General features: G+C 33.1%; 1 protein-coding gene across 1 annotated transcript; it reads right to left on the minus strand.

Annotated features, from left to right (window-relative positions):
• Positions 1-2,291: 2,291 nt before the first annotated feature.
• Positions 2,292-4,095, minus strand: LOC132730864 (polypeptide N-acetylgalactosaminyltransferase 13-like). Its single transcript, XM_060716937.1, has 2 exons — positions 3,045-4,095; positions 2,292-2,790 (listed from the first exon to the last, which is right to left on the minus strand). Exons 1-2 carry the CDS (start codon positions 4,010-4,012, stop codon positions 2,292-2,294), a joined length of 1,467 nt encoding a protein of 488 aa, XP_060572920.1. The 5' UTR covers positions 4,013-4,095.
• Positions 4,096-20,835: the final 16,740 nt, after the last annotated feature.

Here is a 20,835-nt window from a genome sequence, read left to right on the forward strand (position 1 = left end):
TTTATGATTGATGATAAATCATGAATGATTATTTGAAATGACACATTTAAATTATTTGGTTGTTTATATCTTATGAGACTTATTATATTTCATTATTTTATCTAATTATAAACAGATTCTCCCTGTTCTTTTGTAAGAATCCCGTGACTACACGTTGTATGTTAGTGTTATAGAATCTATTAATAGTAACAGATTGCTGATAAGACATACAAGTAACTTGTGAATAGTTTGAAAACGGTATGGCGGCTGATTAGATGCAGATGTATAAATAATTACAAAGTTATCTTTCATTAATCAGTTTCATATTTTATATCATTAGAAAGGTCTGTATACTTATAATTTGCACATTAAAGAATTAAATAAGTTTTCAAAACCTTTTCATTTTTTCTTGTGTATTTTTGTAACATTATACGGTGCCTGTATTGTGCTTTATATCAGGGGAAGTAACTCTAGTCAAACATTTTTGTTACTTAATATCCTTATCGACGCCCCTGTATACATGTATATATACACAAATGTATGTCGTTTGGAATTACGGTATGTCTGTTACTATTTTTATACAAAGACAGAAATATGTAAATATTGTTCATTTACCATACTATACATTCATTTTCATATTTTTATAAAATATATTATTTTAATAATTCGATAATTTACGATATATAATAAAATGATGAAACATGTACATCTTCCTTTTCCTTATTATTAGAGCTTTCATTAATTTAGTCCAAGACATATCGACGATATATCGATATAAGATGACAAATATTAACGATACAACGATATTTCGAGTCTCACTTTTATCTATATTTCATTTTCATACCGGTTTTTCACGATTTCAGTAAGATGTTTATTAATCTATTGATACAATTATGAAGTATGTTGTTTATAAATGATCGCCCCCATCCCCACCACTGCATGTTTTTTTTTCTCTGACCTGACCATATTTTGTCACCACTGCTATGAAATATGTCCATAACGTAACACCACAAGCATAATTTAACACATTACCAGAGCCATTAAATAAAATTATGTGACATGTCCAATGCTTCCGTGATGTTTTGGGTGAATTTTCATAATTAATAAATAAAAAAATATCTTAAAAAACATTTATCGATTACCGATCGACAGAAAAAAATAACGATATATCGATATTGTTTTTAACCAGGACAGTTGTATTCGAAATAACATTATGATGACTTTGTTTAGAATTGACGGCGCGATGGAAACTTATATATTGTATCACCAAAAAGCAGAGTTTGTATATTAATGTAGTCAATGTGTATATGAGGATAGTAAATGTTTAGCTTTGGCGTACTCCTGTACTGAAACATGGTCCATTCTTCAAGCATAATTCACATTTAGACTGAATGTATCGCAAGTTAATCCATAGTTATTGATAATATTAATGACCAAAGGTCTTGTTATTTCCCTATAACTGCGATAACGTGCATGTGTAATTGTTTCAGAGGTACACATGCTTTTTTCTGTCACTAAAACAGAAAAAAACGTTATCTAAGAAAACATTACATTTATTTATTATTCCAAAAGCGAAAAACTCCAGTATACGCCCCTTTAATTGCTTTGACCGACATTTACCAGAACCGTTCTTTCTAAAGTTCTTCGGTATGTCTTTTTTGTCATTTAATAGATAACATATTGCACAAAACAGTTTTTACAGATATCTTTTGTTCTGTTTGTTTTTTTCGTTGGGTTATAAGTCACTGCGGCACAGTAAGGTCAAATGACGACTTTCCTGCTTGACTGGTGGACGAAGACCTCAGGTGACCCTTCGTGCATTATTTCTAGCTCGAGCGGGCACCTGAGTTGGACTTCCGACTCCGGCGCCGTCAATTCTAAACTTCCGACATTGAAATGAAAAAATAACAAGAAAGCGCTTACTAGATGAAAATTCCAAACAAATACAAATTCACTTTGCATTAGATATTATGAGTATATCTTAATATAACATTAATTTTCTCTCATATGCAGAGATGCAGCGTTCACATTCATATTTGATTAGTTTAGTATGGTGGCTGATTTCTGTCATTTCGTGTCTGCGCCCCTCAAAAGCAGAAGGCGAAAATCTCGTGTCTTCGCCCATTGAAATATTGTTATTTCAACTACAATATATCGTGTTTTCGTGTCGGCGCACTCAAAAGTCGAAGGCGGAGACACGGTAAGTGAGCATATTGTCGTGCCTTCGTGTCTTCGCCTCCGTCTTTTGAAGACACGAAATGGCAGATATCAGCCACCATAGTTTAGTGCTTTGCAGTTTTTGTTTAGAAACTTTACGCCGTCAATGGCCATTTCCACATTTGACTGCGAGAGTTTACACAGTCCTCTAAAGTAACATTCTGCCTAACATTCTCTGTTAAACATTTTCCTGTAACAGTATGCTTAATGATGCTATTGTTCTCAAAAGTCCATAGAAATTCTGGTCCCGACCAGTCTGTTATGTCTCGAACCAGTTTTAGCTTGGTTGTACCGGGTATAACCAATAGCCACGACCTTTCTACTCGAATGTTATTATCCTCAGTCAATACGAAAAACTGGTTTGAGTCTCCGGTACAAGAATATGTTATAAGAACAAACTTTCCATCAATTGTTGCATGATCCAGACACGCTTTTGTCTGCTCGTTTCTAACAACACCGGTTACCCGTGGTGATTTCGGGACGTAATTATGGGTCATGTTTTGAATTTTGTCAACATAATACTGGTATGGCTTACAATTATTTTCTCGCCTAATTTTGTGTCGATCCTCCAAATCTCCCGGGTCTGGCCAGTGGCTTAAATTGCTCTTGTGTTGCACGCGCAAAGCGAGTTTTTGAAGATAACCCGTCCATCCCAGACATGCGCGAAAACGCATCATGTTTTAGACACAACCGCTGATGTGGGTGGAATGATTGCCAAGGAGCAGCTCTGTAAATATGCCCGATTTTTAGAGCAGGGAAGCATTTCAAACCACCCCGCCACATAACCAGTCTTTACTGACAACTCCAATGTTCAACCCCCCAAATCTCCATGCCGGGATCAAACCCACCGAGTTGCAAAGAAAAAGCTCTTTCTCATTGCCGTCATCATGCCAGGTACAATGCCATATGGAATTGGTGACACACTTCCGTTTCTATATGCCCGGTAATCGTTTGTGTATTTTACCCATAATTCATTCAATGTAATTTGATCGAAAAACATAAAAGCTATATCGTGATCTCCCCTTGATATTTCGAACGTTTCTTTGTTCAGAACCATGATATGTGACGTTAGCAATGCATTTGGCTCTTGAACCAACCTGTAAAGGATTGGCTCTAACCAGCCTGGAGTCACCTCTATATGTCCGTCTAAAACAATAAAGTAGTCACTTCCGGTTTCTTCAATGCCTCTTTGTCTAGCTCTCATCAATCCAAGCGTCTGTTCATTTCTCAGAAGCTTTATTTTGTCAACGTTTGTCGCGTGAATTTCAACAGACGCTTTCAAATATTCATCTTTTGACCCATCATCCACCAAGATTACTTCTTTAATAAGACGATCTGGTGAAGTTTCCAGCACACTGTAAACGGTACGTAATAAACTTGGAACTGACTCCTCGCGAAAAGTGATGACAATGCTGACTTCCGGTAAATCACTAGGATATTGTATATCTTTGCATTTTTCTGGTCTTTGATCAGGAAGTATTCTTTTCAGTCCTACTAAATCGCTATTAAAGTTATTAACCTCGTGTAGCAAAGATTTATTTCTTATATATTCATAATGCTCCCTGTTGGCGGGTAAATATATCTGATCTCCGTCTGCCCCCGGTCCTAAATATGTTGAAAGTTCTGTGACAATTTCCTGCTGCTTTACGGATGGTGACGTATTTTCTACTGTCAATTTTTTCACATTCTGTTCAGGTAAATTTCTCTCGCTCCTCGCTTGATGATTTTGGTAAATTCGACTAATTCCGTATATAAGAAATATCGCACTGATTCTGCAAAAAAGTACACTAAAGTTACAAGAGATCTTTGGTCCCATTGCTTTTATTAATTATGTCTCGACTTCTCGTGAATTTTCTTTGGGATGGGATGGATCAATAGTCTTATATGCACAGCAGATGGTTTACGTTTAATTTAACAGCAATTCTTGTTAAGATAAAATCTGTATTGTTCCGGTGACATATTGTATAACACAAATAATTCTTTGATTTTCTGCAGTATATCTATTTATCTCTTTACCATTTTTTTTTTCAATTTGATATAGTCGGTATGTACTGATTTATGTATAACACACACAACAAAATCATGTTGCTGCACATTTGTAATGTCGAATTTCATTGGAGAATCGTGGTGTTCATATTATCTGATTGCAAATCTTCTTCAATATTAAATAATTATTTTCTTTTTTACTCAAAGAGCAACCATTTTCATGTATATTTTTTTCAACTCTACATTATTATGTTTTCATCAACTTGAAAATTATATTTTCCTTATTCTAAGTGCAAGAAAGCAATTTAACAAAATCAAATTAACGTAATTTGCGATTTTTTCACGTCTTATTTTCTTTTTGTATGCTCTCAAAGGATCTACCTTTCCCGGTTTTTCTAAAATGTAAACTTATTATAAACGTAATTCATACAGTGAGAATATCGGCACATTATTCTAGTAATCATACAATAACGTACGCAAGTCATTGACTGTTATTAAAACGGGATATAACTAGCGATAATGCGACATATTACTTAAGTAAATCCTATTAGTTCAATCATGCACATGCTGTCTTAAACATGCAGGAAAAGAATGATACAGTACAGGCGTGGGTCCAGAAATGTTTTGCTTTCAGATGGGGTCGCAAACTTACGAAAACGGGATATGCATTTTACAGAAGGGCAATCGGAACATCCTCGGCTATTTTTTATAATAATCTCGGACTTAATACGGATTGAAAATAGTTCTACCACGTGGTTTTGGATGTAAACAAACACAAAGCGTGCGATCTTTGATAATGTACAACGAATGTATATTTTTGACATGCATATAGGAAAATAAAGTCTATTTTGCTAAAATTATGATTGCAAATATATCCGAAAGTAACAATCTATTTAAAAATGCCCAATTAAAAAAATAATAAAATTTTAACAAATCCGAATTAATGATAACAGGTAGACGTTTTATACTTTCGGTTTCAGCAACGGGACGAAAACACGAATGGCACAGATGTACTATATGAATTATACTTAATGTAGGTTGATTTTTATGGCGGTGAATATCCGCCAAAAGTATATGTATCTCAAGGACATGTTTATATCTGAATGTTATTAATCAATGCATGTTTATTGCATTCTTATTCATACATATTAGATGTGTCCTTCTTCTATGTATATCTTCTGTGTATATTGAATTACATACAAGAATGCAAAATTTCCATTGTATGTATGCCAATGTGAACGATAGTAATGGAGATTTTTAATTCAGAAATTTTTATCATTGCTTTTGATTAAAGCCTTTTGCAAAATGACAAACTATTGTGTAAAAGAAAAAAAGAAAAAACAAAAAAAATATATGCTTTATAATAGTGTCAAATTATTAGTCGTTTATGTTTTTTTATGACATATGCAAAGTGAAAACTGGTTGCATATGTTGTTAAATCTAATATAATGTTCTGTGTGGTGAATAAATTCCAATGCTTACGGTTGTTTACTAAAATTTTAGGAAATGTTTCTTGTCCTTTTCTGACAATAGAGAGAGAGGTTGACTACATTACAGGTATATCTTGGAAAATTGCAAATATTTTCTATTTATTATAATATATACATTGCATTTTATGTTATATAAAATAAAACATTTTTTTTGTTTGCTGTGTCCATTTGTTTAATTGAAGAAAGATAACTCTATATATAGCCTTATTCACGAATAACAATGGATCTTCAACGTATTAGAAATTTGGTGAAAAGTGATAAAACATATTTGTGATGCTTCTCGTAATTAAAGGAAAAAACACAACGTTATATTCCTTAGATTGTGCCTTATGTAATGAGCGGTATATTAAATTAAACTTATGATTGAAATACATGTATATTATCAAAGTTAACATAAAATGCAGAAATCACAATACCTATCAAGGATAAAAAAATTAATGTCTATACGGAAAAATCAAAGTTTTTGTAATACTTAATTTAGCTTAAGGTTATGTTCATGTATTTAATTATTATTATTTTTAGAAAAGATTGTAAGATATACTTAACTTAATTAGTAAGAAAAACCTTTTGACATATATAACAGGTAGCTATTTCTCGGGGATTCTGTATGTTAAATACGATCATGGCTTTTTATATTTTATTCTATATAAGTCTATATATAAGATGATAGCAGGCGAATCGGTAAAATTTCTCGTGCCATCAGAAAAGCAAAAACATACACACTTAACGAACGTAAAAATCACATCTGCACTAAGAACATGTATATGAAAATGTAATGTCTTCAAATTAATGTAAATGTAAGTAAAGTTTCTAGCTATTTGAATATTACTTCTTTAATTTTATGTTTTATTGAGTCCGTTCTTATTTTGTGTGTTTTTTCGTTTTAATTGTTTGTTTTTCTTGTCAATGTGTCTTTGTTCCGTTTAAGGTTTACTATATGTTCTGTTCAGCCGGACGCTGTTTCTTAATTGTCTGTATTTGTTGTTCTTAATGGTGAAATGTTGCGTATCGTTAGTTAGTTCTTCTATTATATCGGTCCTCGTTTTCTGTTTTTTCTTGTCTGTTATGTCTGTGTGTTGGTCTGTTATGCCTGCAACGTTGATTTCTTCTTTTATTGTTCACTGTTTTTTCTGATTGTCTTGTTATCTACGGTTTACTGTCCTGCCGTCTATTGCATTCAGTCTCTTATTGTCTTTTCCATTTTGTGTATAATGTTTTGTGATTTACGTTCCCCGTAGTAGTGAGTGCTTTTCAGTGTGTGCTTTTCATTGGACTGTGTTGTGTTGTATTTTCCGTTGTACCCGTTTCAGGTTTCCTATTATCGGTCTTATTCTGTTAAGTCTTCTCTTGTCTGTAACGGTCTCCTTGTGCCTTATTCCATTTATTGTCTTTTGTTTGGTACGTTTCGTGTCTTGTCTTTTGTAGAATTAAGTCATTGTTTTTTTTTGTATTTTCAATTCGTTTAGTAGTCTTTAGAGATCTCTGTTTTGGTTTTGTAAGCCTTGAAGTCTTGATAGTGTCTTTCCCATTTGTTTACTAGTCTAGTGCTTCCTTGTCTGTTTACTTTAACTATGATTTGGAAAGTTCTTCTAACTAACAGGTCCTTTCTGTGTCTTGCTGTCAGAGGAACTTGTTCTTTTTTGTATGGTCCGTATGGCTGTTCCTTCTTTTTGATCCATCTTAGTCATTAGTAGCTGGGTATTGAACTCAATTTCTCCATTTTAGGGTCTGGTTATGTTTTCTTTTGATTTTCCTTGTCTGCTTAGATGTGTTATGTACAGCGTATTTAGTTGCTGCGTTTTAGTCTCTTGCTGTCTGTACTTGTTAACATTTTCCGTTTTTATGTATTCCGTTAGTTCTTGTGTTATTGTTGTTCTTGTAGTCCTCGTTGTTTCGCTAGCTGTTCCCATTTACTGTTGTCTATTGTATGTATCGATGTTCTTGTGTTTTGTTCATCTGTTTGGTCTGTTCTGTTATGTTCTCAGCCGGATGACGTCTCTTTTGAATGTCTTTTGCTGTTGGTTCTGTTCTGTCTCTTTTCCGTTAGGTCAGTCTGGTAAGTTTAGTCTGTATCTGTATGTCATTAACCGTTTAGTCTCTGTCGTTTAGTCTCTGTGCAATTTTAGTGGAGTAGCGGGGGATCGAACTCACGACCCCTTGGTTGGTAGGCAGACAGTGTTACCACTGCACCATAGCGTCCGCTCTGAATAATAAATGTTTTTGGAAGTCCTATATACATTATAACTTCAATAGCTAACTGAAAATGTATTGCAATTAAATTTTAACACCTCTATACAGGTAACCCGCCCACGTGACATTTTATATATCCTCAAACGATTTCAGCAATATTTTTATAAGTAACTCTGCTGTAACTTTTAGGCCTGTAATCAGAATCGAAAATTGCACTAGCCCTCATTGAAAACATCCCATATACATGTTGTTGCCTAACGGTCAAGACAGTCCTCAAGTTTTCAGTAAAGCGGTATTCACATTATAAAGTCAGTTTCAATTAAACTAAGGTAAGTTGAGAATTTTTGAGAGGAGGCACCTTGAAATGTTCTTGATAAAATTATACTGAATACCACTTTGATTTGAGTATCGATTTTGAATCATTTTGATCCCATATACATTTAAATAGATATTATACGGGAACTGAAAGAATTTAAACTGAATTTTTTAAACAGGTTAAGGAGTTCAATAAATTCATAAATGAACCTACACGAATATAATATTCTATTTATCACACACCCAAAACAAAGGACTGTTTAAAGTGCATAAGAATAATTTTTTCATTCACGCACCTATAGCGTGGCGCTATTTTAGCGCGTTTTAACATTATGTTTGTATAACGCAAATGACTTATACTTAGGGATAGGAATAATTCCTTTTAATCAACTTTAGCAGTTGATTTTTGAAGAGGATGGAGTGTGCACAATTTATATATTGGCAGCTGATGCCGTTTTACGAATATTGTTCTTTTAGTAATACACATACTTTTTTATTTGATTTATTTAAAAAGCAACTATCTGAAAATAAATTGCCAAATAGTATTATAATTACTTTGACAGTAATACAAAAAGGAGAGAGTTTTATTTGCCAATCACACGTGTTTAACATGGATAAATGTGTTTAATGTACACAATCTGAAAGAAATGATATTTGCAATTACAAACGATAAAGGTTTAAATGAAACAGTCTTGTTAAAAAGATCTATTGTGAGATGACAACATAATTGTCTACATTGACATTAAAATTAGATGCTATTTTCAAAATAAAGTTCACGTTTTTGAAATGTAACATTTTTAAGCTTCCCTTTCCTCACCCAGTCTTTCAGGTTTTCACTTTCAGGTTTTCACAACATTTTCTCAGTTGTTTTGCTGTCCTTGAAAACTATTAAGCTTTTGTTTTATCGGACGTAGATCAGATGTTTTGTTTGTTGTCAATTACATTATGATTTTTATTAACCAACTCTTTTAACAAATTTGTTGCCACTTCTGTGAAATACACTTTTAATTTATTAACGGGTATTCTTACTACTAAGTAGATTTCCAGCGACAAGGTTCGAAAGCAGACGGAACTTTAGTTATTGCTGAGATATCTTTCGTTGAAAGATATGGGGTCTAAGATGACGCAATTTCTTTATAAATGAACAAAACCATATATAGCAGATACGTATGAATGTAGAACCAATAGTAGCATTTCTAAGCTATTAAAACGGTAGAACCAAAGAATCATCATGCACATATCTTTACATTGCGAATATAGCACCGTCTGGAACTGCGCAACACTTCTAATACAAATAGTTATATTTCCAGAATAAAAAACATAACTGTTTTTATAAATAGTCAAATGTGAATAAAATAACAGAACACAGAATGATTGGAATAAGGCCGTGACTTTATTGTGCTTTTGGGTGAAAACAAATATCATCGTCAAAAAATATGAAATGAATGAGAAAAATATGAAAGACAAGCTCCCAGCTAAATGCATGAAAAGCTACATAGCAACGCAAAGTGCTGTAAACTATGAATAAGCTCTGAAAATGCTAAACTCTGCTTGGACTTGCGCCAAAGAGGTCAACGATTAAGAAATATAAAGCGGCGTGGCATTTTACAAGAGTAAAACAATAACAAAGCTAAAGAGAAATCGGGGCAAATTGCTCCCATTAAATCTCTTATCAATGAGATATTCGCAATGATAATGAAAAGTCTTTGAATATAATTTGACTTAGAGAAGTTACAGTAATACTATATAAAAGTCACGACTGGATTTAACACACTAATGTATCAATTACTAGTATACAAACGTATTTGCATTATGAAAGATATATTCTAGTTTTCAGATATGATCAAATAAAGTTAGGTATGTGAAAACAGTAAAAATAAAAACATTTTGATTTCCGCCTATACCATGAAACTTGCAAATTGTGGTCGACTCGCCCAGGAAAAACCAAATAAAACCCAGTGGGAAAAAATAGGAAACCTGTACCCGTTTTGTCAATGTCCATACCACAAAAATGTCGGGTCGCATCCTTGCAAATTCATTTAAGCATTAGAAAATATATAAAAAGGCACCATTTTAATCATTTAGCTCAATTAATTATTGTTAATACTAATAAATATTTTAATTTAAATTATTTTTAAGTATCGAGTAATGTTCCAAATTACAACTGTTAATTTCTACAACAAAGTTTGTTTTAATCAGACGTAGAGCATCCAATTATTACTTTGAGTGTCAACACATTTCAAACACTAAATACGTGGGATAAAATGTTTTCTGTAGACTGTAATTACTGGACATCAAATTCAAGCACACGTGTCGATGGAGCGGCATGGCATTGGCTGAACGGGAAGTAATGAAAAACCGACTGGATTCAAGCTGAAAATATAAACATCGGCAGCAGAACATGTTTATGTAAAATTGAAATACAAATAACACATGGGAAGGGAGGGTGGGATGTTTAATAAGCGATGTTTCCACGTCAAATTTTAAACTTTAAATGCGCAGCCTTTACAATGTACGCACGAAAAACTCGTGCTTGGTAAACTTACGAAAACCAGTTTTATCGGAATGTTTTACCGTTTCACACGGATGGGTTTTGAGGCAATTACACATATGCACCCGTCAAAAATTAAACGGGATTTATTTCTCAAAAAGAAGATAAATCTACTTAATTTATTAACGGGTATTCTTACTACTAAGTAGCTTTCCAGCGACAAGGTTCGAAAGCAGACGGAACTTTAGTTATTGCTGAGGTATCTTTCATTGAAAGATATGGGGTCTAAGATGACGCAATTTCTTTATAAATGAACAAAACCATATATAGCAGATACGTATGAATGTAGAACCAATAGTAGCATTTCTAAGCTATTAAAACGGTAGAACCAAAGATCATCGTGCACATATCTTTACATTGCAGATATAGCACCGTCTGGAACTGCGCAAACACTTCTAATACAAATAGTTATATTTCCCAGAAGAAAACATAACTGTTTTATAAATAGTCAAATGTGAATAAAATAAACAGAACACAGAATGATTGGAATAAGGCCGTGACTTTATTGTGCTTTTTTGGTGAAAACAAATATCATCGTCAAAAAATATGAAATATGAATGAGAAAAATATGAAAGACAGCTCCCAGCTAAATGCATGGAAAGCTACATAGCAACGCAAAGTGCTGTAAACTATCATAATAAGCTCTGAAAATGCTAAACTCTGCTTGGACTTGCCGCAAAGAGGTCAACGATTAAGAATATAAAGCGGCGTGGCATTTTACAAGAGTAAAACAATAACAAAGCTAAAGAGAAATCGGGGCAAATTGCTCCCATTAAATCTCTTATCAATGAGATATTTCTTGACGACAACATTTTTTATCAAATACCGAAATGCACATTTTATGTGTTGAGGGCCACTTAATATTTTCAACAAATGAAATTCGCCACTAATGATTTTCATAGGAAAATGCAGTATTTGCGAAAGGAAAATGTAAAGATTTGATACAGTTGATGCCTTTGGGTTTTCCTAATATTATTTTTTTATTAATTTTTTCATAACTCCTGCGCTGAAATGGTAAAATGCTTTATTGGACACCAGTCCTGATCTCGACTACCCTGAAAATATGAAACCTTTTTCCATTGGGAAAATACCGTTTTAGAAAGCAAATACCATACAATTTGAGAAAACATTCTGACTATGCTACTATGGGCAACGCCGGCCGCCTGAAAATCTATGCTAAATCTACAATACCTTCATTCTATCAAAACTTTGGAACAATTTGGACACCTCAAATTCCCTCGTACTGTAGACTCATTATCAGCTTTTAAAAGTAATCTAAAGAAAAAATTTAAACCCCCAATAGTTCCCCCCCATTCTTCATTTCTGGTGAAAGATTTTCAAGGTCCATCATGCAAGAATACGTAATAAATGTAGTAACCTAAACTCCGACTTATTTTACAACCACTTACGTGATAATCAAAAATGTGACCGTGGATATACCATAGAGGATGCAGAACACTATTTTTTTCAAATGTCCGTTATTTCATCAACTTCGCCATCAATTATTCATTAATACCCGCCCATATCATCCTTTAAGTGTAAAGAAACTGCTGTTTGGAATTGATAAATTGTCGCCTGACGATAATGACATTATCTTTGGGCATGTTCAAAATATATAAAGAATACGAAATCGTTTTAGAACTTAATATATCTTAATAGATAATTAAATATAACTCCGTGTTTCTATTTTTTAATGCTGGTCCAGTAACGGAAATGGAGGCGAAACCTGTTTTTTTTTTTTGTTTTGTTTTTTTTTCTTCAGAGGAAAGGTGAACAGAAAGTTTGAATGTTTTTAGAATGTGTATTTTTTTTCTATTTCATGATATTTAAAACTCATATCAATTTTTTTTGTTGTTGTTGTTTTTTTTCTCATAAATATTGTCATCTAAATACTTTTAAATCAATAAAGATATATATATAGAAGCAAACTGTAAATATTGCTCTGATGATGCGCGCAAAAAACATATATTTTCTTGTTTCTTCGCCTAACACATTAATTACATAAACAAGTTTTGTATCTTTCTAATGAACATTTTGTTATTTAAACTTGCCTGGAAGGGCCTTCATTAATGTTGGTAAAACTTGTGGCCCAACCCATTTTGCTTCAAACTGTTAACATACATGTTTCCTTATTCGGTATTTATTGTATTCTGTTTTGTATTAATGTAATCTCTATGTTACATGTACATGTTTTCAAGCAATAAAATATGATTAAATATGCATCAGTGAAAATGAAGGAAAAGCGAGAGAAGTAAATTATCATCTATACTGAAGGAAAGGCGGAACAAGTACGAGATATAAACATTTTGCATGTCAAGAAAAAAAAAAAAAAAAAAAAAATAAATAAATAAAAAAAATTGCTCAAACAACCAAACAGAAACAAAAAGGGGAGAAGGTGTTGTAGTACATATTACTACAAATACATATATTTTAAACGCCATCCACAAAAGAGTCTGAGCTGAGCATCGGACCGGAAAGACAGGGGGACTTACATGTCTGTTTCAACAAAGCCGTGTGTTAGAGGTATGTAGCAAAGACAAACGCGGCGAAAGCGATATGTACGGACCTACACGTACCTATCAAATGCTGCTCCTTCAACTTTCGACTAGCCACTTAAAAGGCGTCGGCCGGCAAGTTGATTTTTTTGCAACCCTGTCCAAAATAAGACACAGACAAATTTATGGACATGGCTTACTGGCCGACCGCATGGTCACAGGCCCCCTCTAAACGGTTAAGGGCGCACGCCCATTAACACCAATATAAGAGATAACCGCAGAACGCAAGGTGCTGTTACAAACGGTTAACCTAGGAAATGTGAGCATAACTTTATCGCGGCAATATTCGTATTTTCTTTAATTTAGAAATATGCAAATTGCTGTTTTCAGACTTTTTTTTCTTTTTTTTATGCTCACGACCGGGCATTGAATGCTATGTGACAGACTTAAATCTCAATTTCTTATGCCGCCTTTCCTTCAATACAAAATTACTAAATGAAACGATATGCATGCGTTGTAGCATGCCGATGATGCTATGCAGTCGCACAATACAGCATATGTTTGGGGACAATTATCTCTGGAAAAAAAAATTGCTTGGTAGAACCATTGACCTTTTCAAATAAAACGGTTTTGGTCATCAAAATACATAGGCTGTAAGACGATCAAACGGAAAAATAAAATGAAGTAACTTAGATAAAGAGACTATTAGCTAAAGATTTCTAAAAGGGAAACAAACAAAACTTGACAAACACAACGTAGCACTTTAAATCAGGTCACTTCCCGCAAAACGTGGAAAAACTGAGGTGCCTTTAAACAGACCAAAGACACTGCAAACAAGATCGTCGGTTCGAATCCTTTATCTTTTATATACATATATTGAAGGAAGTAGAAGTTTCAATTTCTTATTATTTAATGATAATTGGCCCTTGTTTATTATGTATTGCTTAATTCATTAACAAATATGATCGACAATTTCAACTTCTCTTTAATTCGTTAACATTATCAATCAATTTAAATACTTTAGAAAAACTTTGGATTATAACTAATTAAAACGGCATATTTAATCAATGTTTAGAATTTGACAATGTTAAACACGAAAAAAAAATTGTCGTACGGATGTTAAAATAGGAGGAAAGTCATATAAGAAACAACAAATTAGCTTGAGTGGACTTGAGTCCGATAGGCCGCTAGGCCGCAAACTTCACAAAAAAGATAAAATAATCAAAAAGTTCTTTTATGATTCCCTGTTTGTTTTATATATATATATATATTTTTAAAGCTGCATGCCTCCAGATGAGTCAAAATATTTCAATAAAATCTAACTTGAGAAATATTGTACTATGATTTTAGGAAAAGTAGAATGATTCAAGATTTCAAGTAATATTTTACATGTAATGTGCGATTAATTACTGATTTTCCAATATTTACAACTACATTTCTACTCCGTTACATGTTCTTAATGCAGTAAGGACTATTTATGCATATTTTGACAACTTTTGGTAATTTTTGCTTGGGTTGTAGATGCTATTTGATAATGTGCAAATTGCTTCCTTTTGGTTATTTCGCAATAATTATACATTCAAATACATTTTAAAAAAAATTATGAAAATTAGCGTGAATTTGGAGGCGCGCTGCTTTAATATCTAGAAATGTCAAAAGAACTTCACAATGTGCCGTTTTTATTGTTTAATAAAATTTCTACAACTGTAAAATTTTAGGTTGCCAGGCTATTCTTTTATGAATATGCATTTTTTTCTTTCTTTCCTTATAGTAACTTTAAAATGACTTGAAAATTAACTATGAGTCGACAAACTTCTCAACAACACTTAGTTCAGGCCACTGGGCCGCAACTTCACGCCGCCAGGCCGCTGAGCCGCTACTAGGCCACTGGCCGCTAGGCAGCCAACTTCAGGACTCAATTTACTATACATCTCGTGCATGAAAAGAAATATTTTCTACTTGATAATCTATCCAACAAATTCAAGTTAATATTAAAGATCAATGCAAGTAATTACCTTTTACATGAATATCGTGAATTAAGGAGTCATTTCCCATTCAGCACATTGAACCATGCCATGCCGCTATCCATCAGCCATAACATTCAAACCCCGGGTTTCCCTTCCTTTTTATAAACCCTTTTTGGCCCCTGGAAAAATTAACAAACGAATTTTTTGAGGGTTTTTCAACCGGTTGGGGTTTTGTCCTTTTTATTTTTTATAGACAATTTTTGCTCACAAAAATTCCCCTCCTGTATCAGTTAAAATTTTCTTTACCAAAAAAAATCCAAAAAAAATTTGTTCCCTCCCGTACCAACCCCTAAATAAATTTGCCAAAAGGGTTGTGTTTAATTTTTTTTTTTTTTTGTATTACCTTTAACAAAAAAATTAGTACTGTATTAAAAATTTAAAAAGAATTTAAAAATTTTTTTTTAAAATATAAAATAATGGGTTATCAGCGGGGATAGCCGAGGTTTATTTTTTTACTTTTTTGCTTTTACATGTATTTAAAATTTTTACACATAAAAACGGGGTTTTGCGCCCACGGGGCCCTTGTTGTCCCACATGAAGATTTGAAATAAGCCAATCTTACAATTTTCATGACCAAATAGCAAAAAAATGTCAGTGGTAGTAAACATAAAAAAAACAACAACATTTGAATATCTATATTATATATACCATATCGAAACCAAGTTAGCAAATTTTTGTGTAAGTTTATATCTACACTGTGAAATGCATATTGAAAAATCACTGCCATACTAAATTCAAAATACACATCTTTATAAAACCAAAATTAATTAAAAATAACATGAAATACTTATCTGAAAGACGAATTGGTGAACACTTGAAACCAGCTGTGTTGAACTTTTGAAGCATTTCAAATAACGACAGCAATTTTAATAAGCGATGTTTCCACGTCAAATTTAAACTTTTAAAATGCGCAGCGCCTTTACAATGTACGCACGAAAAACTCGTGCTTGGTAATCTTACGAAAACCAGTTTTATCGGAATGTTTTACCGTTTCACACGGATGGGTTTTGAGGCAATTACACATATGCACCCGTCAAAAATTAAACGGGATTTATTTCTCAAAAGAAGATAAATCTACTTATAGCACATGCTTACACTCTTGCAATGGACATTGAGTGTTGTTATGCAGGCAACTTTTGAAGTCTCTTACATTATGAGTTACTTTCCGTAAGTCGTTTCCAGCGTCAATTGAGGCGAACCTTTGTGCGTTTGAGATTAAGTATCTGAAGTTTCTGAATACTGGTCTAAGATACCCTTGAAATTTAGTGGAAGGTACCCGAAATTCTTAGGTTCATCAGCTGGTGTGATAATCTTCTTGCAGAATTTTCCTAAAACCGAGACTGAATTTCGAAAATTTCAAGAGCTTGTACGGTATCGCAAGCACACGTACCAATCTCCCTTTTCCGACATTTAAAGCAAATAAACGGGCTATTTTTCATAGTGAAACGTTTTAATTTCCACGAGAAACTTGTCATTTAATTTCAATTTGATGATAAAAAATGATATGATCTTAAACACTGCAATGTAGATCAAAGCGCTGAAAGCACTGAATGCGACGACTTATTTTGGGCTTTTATAACACAAATTAAACAAATAAAAGAATGCGACATGCCACTGCCTCATATTTAATTATTGTCTTGTACATCCTTGCAGTTATGTAATTTCAAGACCCACTGAATGTATAATATTTATGCTGTAATGTTAGAACAAAACCTAACTTTTTTATACACAAATTTGCTAGCTTTAAAAAATGACGCATGCCACTAAACTTTAACGTATTACAAACTATCTTAAATACACCGCGGATTTCGTCTGTGACGTAAAAACTGCATCACGGTTCCTGACAGAACAACTTGACACTTTGTAGGTGGTTAGGTCTTATTAAAGAGGCATGCAGCTCAAAGGAGTAATGAGTACTATGGAGTACTATGGAAAGGAATATCCGCCAAAAGTATATGTACCTTGATAACATGTTCATGTCTGAATGTTACAATCTATTTGGTTGCTTTAGATTTAAGTCTTGTGGAAGAAGACCAATTATTGTGTAGAATACATGCTTCATAATAGCGTCATATTATGTTTCGTTTATGTCTTTATGACATAAGCAAAATGAAAACTGCTTGTATATTTCGTTAATATAATATATTCTTTGTGATGATTAAAATACATTGCTTACGAAATTAAAATTTGGTATAACGTGTCATGTCGTTTTCAAACAAAAGAGGCAGGTGCATACATTACAAATACTTGTATACGTTGGAAAATGGCTAATGTTTCTAGTTTAATTAATAATTTAATCATTGCGTTTTGTGTCAAATCAACTTAAAATTTAATATTTACTTGCTAGGTCCATTTGTTTAATACAAACGATAAGTCAAACCTTACTCATGAATAAGGGAAATAATTATAATTGTATTCTTGTACAGTATACTAAATTGTGTGTCTGTGTGTGTAATACTTGCTACCGGTTGCCCATATTGGCGAGTCCTCCAGAAGCACCTTCAGGGGGCCTTAAAATTACATAACTGTAGAAATGTACAATACACTAATTATGTATGACACAGTGACATGCCGCATTCTTTTATTTATTCTTTTCTTTCTTTTATAATAGCCTAAGTAAAGCCTTCGCATTTAGTGCTTTCAGCGCTTTGATCTAGATGTCAGCGATCATATCATTTATATTTTATCAATAAATTGAATTCATTGACAAGTTTCTCATGAAACTTTAAACGTTTCATGATGCAAAATATCCCGTATATTTGCTTTAAATATCTGATATCGGGAGATTGGTACATGCTTGCGGAACCATAGCAGCTCTTGAAAATTTCAGAATTCAATCTAGGTTTTAGGAAAATTCTACAAGACGATTATCACACCTTCTGATATTTTTAAGAATTCCGGGTACCCTTCACTAAATTCCCAAGGTATCTTAGGTCCATATTTAGAAACGATACTTAATCTCAATCTCAACTCAAACACACGAAAGGCCACCTCAAGTGACGCTGGAGGAGACTTAAAGAAGCATTGTTTGATTTTATGAAACCATCAATTGCATACTGATTACATGATGAATGCGCACAATATATTTATCTTCGGTAAATGATCGGGAACTTCGTTAGCTGTTTGCAGTAAGATTTGATTACATTTAATTTGTTTCTATGTAAAAGTTAAACTGACCGTTTTAGCGCAAAAGGGTAAAGAAACTAAATGTCCCACGTGTTGTTAGATCGAAACCGCGTATGTCTATGTTAACAGCAAAGTTATCCACCCAAATATTACTTAAATCAAGTTATATTCTCTTTGACGATATATTTAAAAGTCACGTGGGTAGGCTACCTAAGTAGAGGTGTTAAAATTTAATTGCAATTCATTTTGTTGGCCATTGAAGTTATAGTGTATATAGGACTTTCAAAACAGTTATTATTCAGAGCGGGCGCTATGGTGCAGTGGTAACACTGTCTGCTTACCAATCAAGGGGTCGTGAGTTCGATCCCCCGCTACTCCACTTACAGAATTAAATGACTACGAGACTGACAAAATCAGAATATACAGAGACTAAACGATAAGAACATACAAGCAGAGACTAAACGGACCAGAATACAAGATCTAATAGAAAAGTGGAAAAGAGATGATGAAGGAACACACAAGACACGAAATGGAACAAACAAAAGAGCCTTACTAGAGTAAGACACAAGGACAACGATACAGGCAAGAGAACACTTACCGGAACAAGACAACAGAAGCCACAAACGACAAGATACGGAACAAACAAAAGAGCCCTACAAGGACAACGATACAGGCAAGAGAATACTTACCGGAACAAGACAACGGAACAGAAAAGGGAGACAACAAGAAAGACACACCGAATAACATAGACTATACAAACGGAACAGAATACACATAACAATACATGACATGACACTTTACGAAACAAAATAATACTGTAAACAGACAAATCGGAACAATAAAAACTTAATAGGACAGATATAACAATGAAAAGCCAATAACAGACATAAAACAGAAAAAACTGGTATAAGAATGACAATAACTGAACAGATAATAACACAATAAACGGAACATTTCAGGACAGACAGGTTTAACAGAACTCCAAGTATACAGTTGGCAAAATAACAGACAAATCAATGGACAACAATCCAACAAAAACACATTAGAAAAACTTCAATGTAACAGCAAACTAACAAATTAAACAGAAAACACATACAAAAGAAATTTAACGAACGCAACCCGTTAAGTATTTTCTGATGAGTTTGACACGTCCGCGATCATGTAAGAGTAATATATATACAGCCGTCATCGTATTAAACATACAGAGTCCCCTGGAAATCGCTACCTCTCATAGTGACAAGTTTTTTTTTGTTATGATTACATAAACTTATACTTCATTGTGTGACTATGTATCATTACAAAAATCTTTTTTTTTTAGTCTTGTGATTTCTGCATTTTATGTTAACTTTGATAATATATAGCTATAAATATATATTTCAATCTTAACTTTAAATAAATATCCCGGTCGGCACATTAATCTTATGAATTTAAAGATGCATTTTGCCTTTAATAACGACAAGCAACACAAAAATATTTTGTTACTTTTCCCCATATATCTACGTTATACGTTCCCGGGATCCAGGGCGTCCCGGATCCCGAGATTTTCCCCACATTTGTCTTTTTTGATGAGTATTCTTGCGGGATCCGTTATTATTCGTAAATAAGGCTAGAGTTATTGTTTTCCAATAAAACAAATATACAAAAATAAGCAAATTGAACGTTTTTCTAAATTTTATTTCACATAAAATGCAATGAATATAATTATTATAATTAAGAAAAAACATTAACCATTTTCCAACATTTACGTGCAATGGATTCACCTTCTCTATTTTGGTCATAAAAACATAAACAGGTAATAGCTGGACACTATTATAAAGCATGCATTGAATATTTGCTTATAGGCAATAGTTTATTGTATTGCACAAGACGTAAATCAAAAGCAATAATACAATAACTTATGAACATTTTTTTTTTACTTTTCCTAACATTGGCATACATACATTTGAAAGTTTGCATTCAATATACATGCAAATCAGTATACATAGAAGAATGACAAATGTAATATGTATGAATAAGAATACAATAAACATTCATTAAATAATATCATTTAGATGTAAACCTGCCGTCAGGATACATATACTATTTGCGGATATTCACTTTTATATAATTGCATCGGTGTTAAATAAACTACCGAAGACTTCTTGAATGACATATCCTTGACCACTTGGCTGATTTTGATAAAACTTTACTGGAATGTTCTAATAATGAGTTATTGTTCATGCAAACCATATCATAAAATAAGCGATTAAATGCTATGTGCCCCTTGTTTAACTTAAACGAAATGCCTGCAGCTTTAAGGAATTTAAGTATCCTACGAGCAATAACTACCCACATTCACAACAGTTGCAATTGAAATGAATAGATCACGTGGCAACAAACAAATGATAATAGGGCCAAATAATAGAATAAGAACTGTGACACTTCTCTCATTACGAATGAACATATAACAACCATCAAGG

Source organism: Ruditapes philippinarum, unplaced genomic scaffold, assembly GCF_026571515.1.
Source record: "Ruditapes philippinarum isolate M1 unplaced genomic scaffold, ASM2657151v2 ctg8838_1_1_1_1, whole genome shotgun sequence".
In the NCBI taxonomy this organism is placed as follows: Eukaryota; Metazoa; Mollusca; class Bivalvia; order Venerida; family Veneridae; genus Ruditapes; species Ruditapes philippinarum.

Bases quoted from the DNA above. Each gene is read 5' to 3' on its own strand.
- LOC132730864 (XM_060716937.1), bottom strand. From the start codon at position 4,012: ATGGGACCAAAGATCTCTTGTAACTTTAGTGTACTTTTTTGCAGAATC. The intron at 2,791-3,044 runs GTGGGTTTGATC...GAGCAATTTAAG, and splicing joins AGCTTTTTCTTTGCAACTCG to CCACTGGCCAGACCCGGGAG.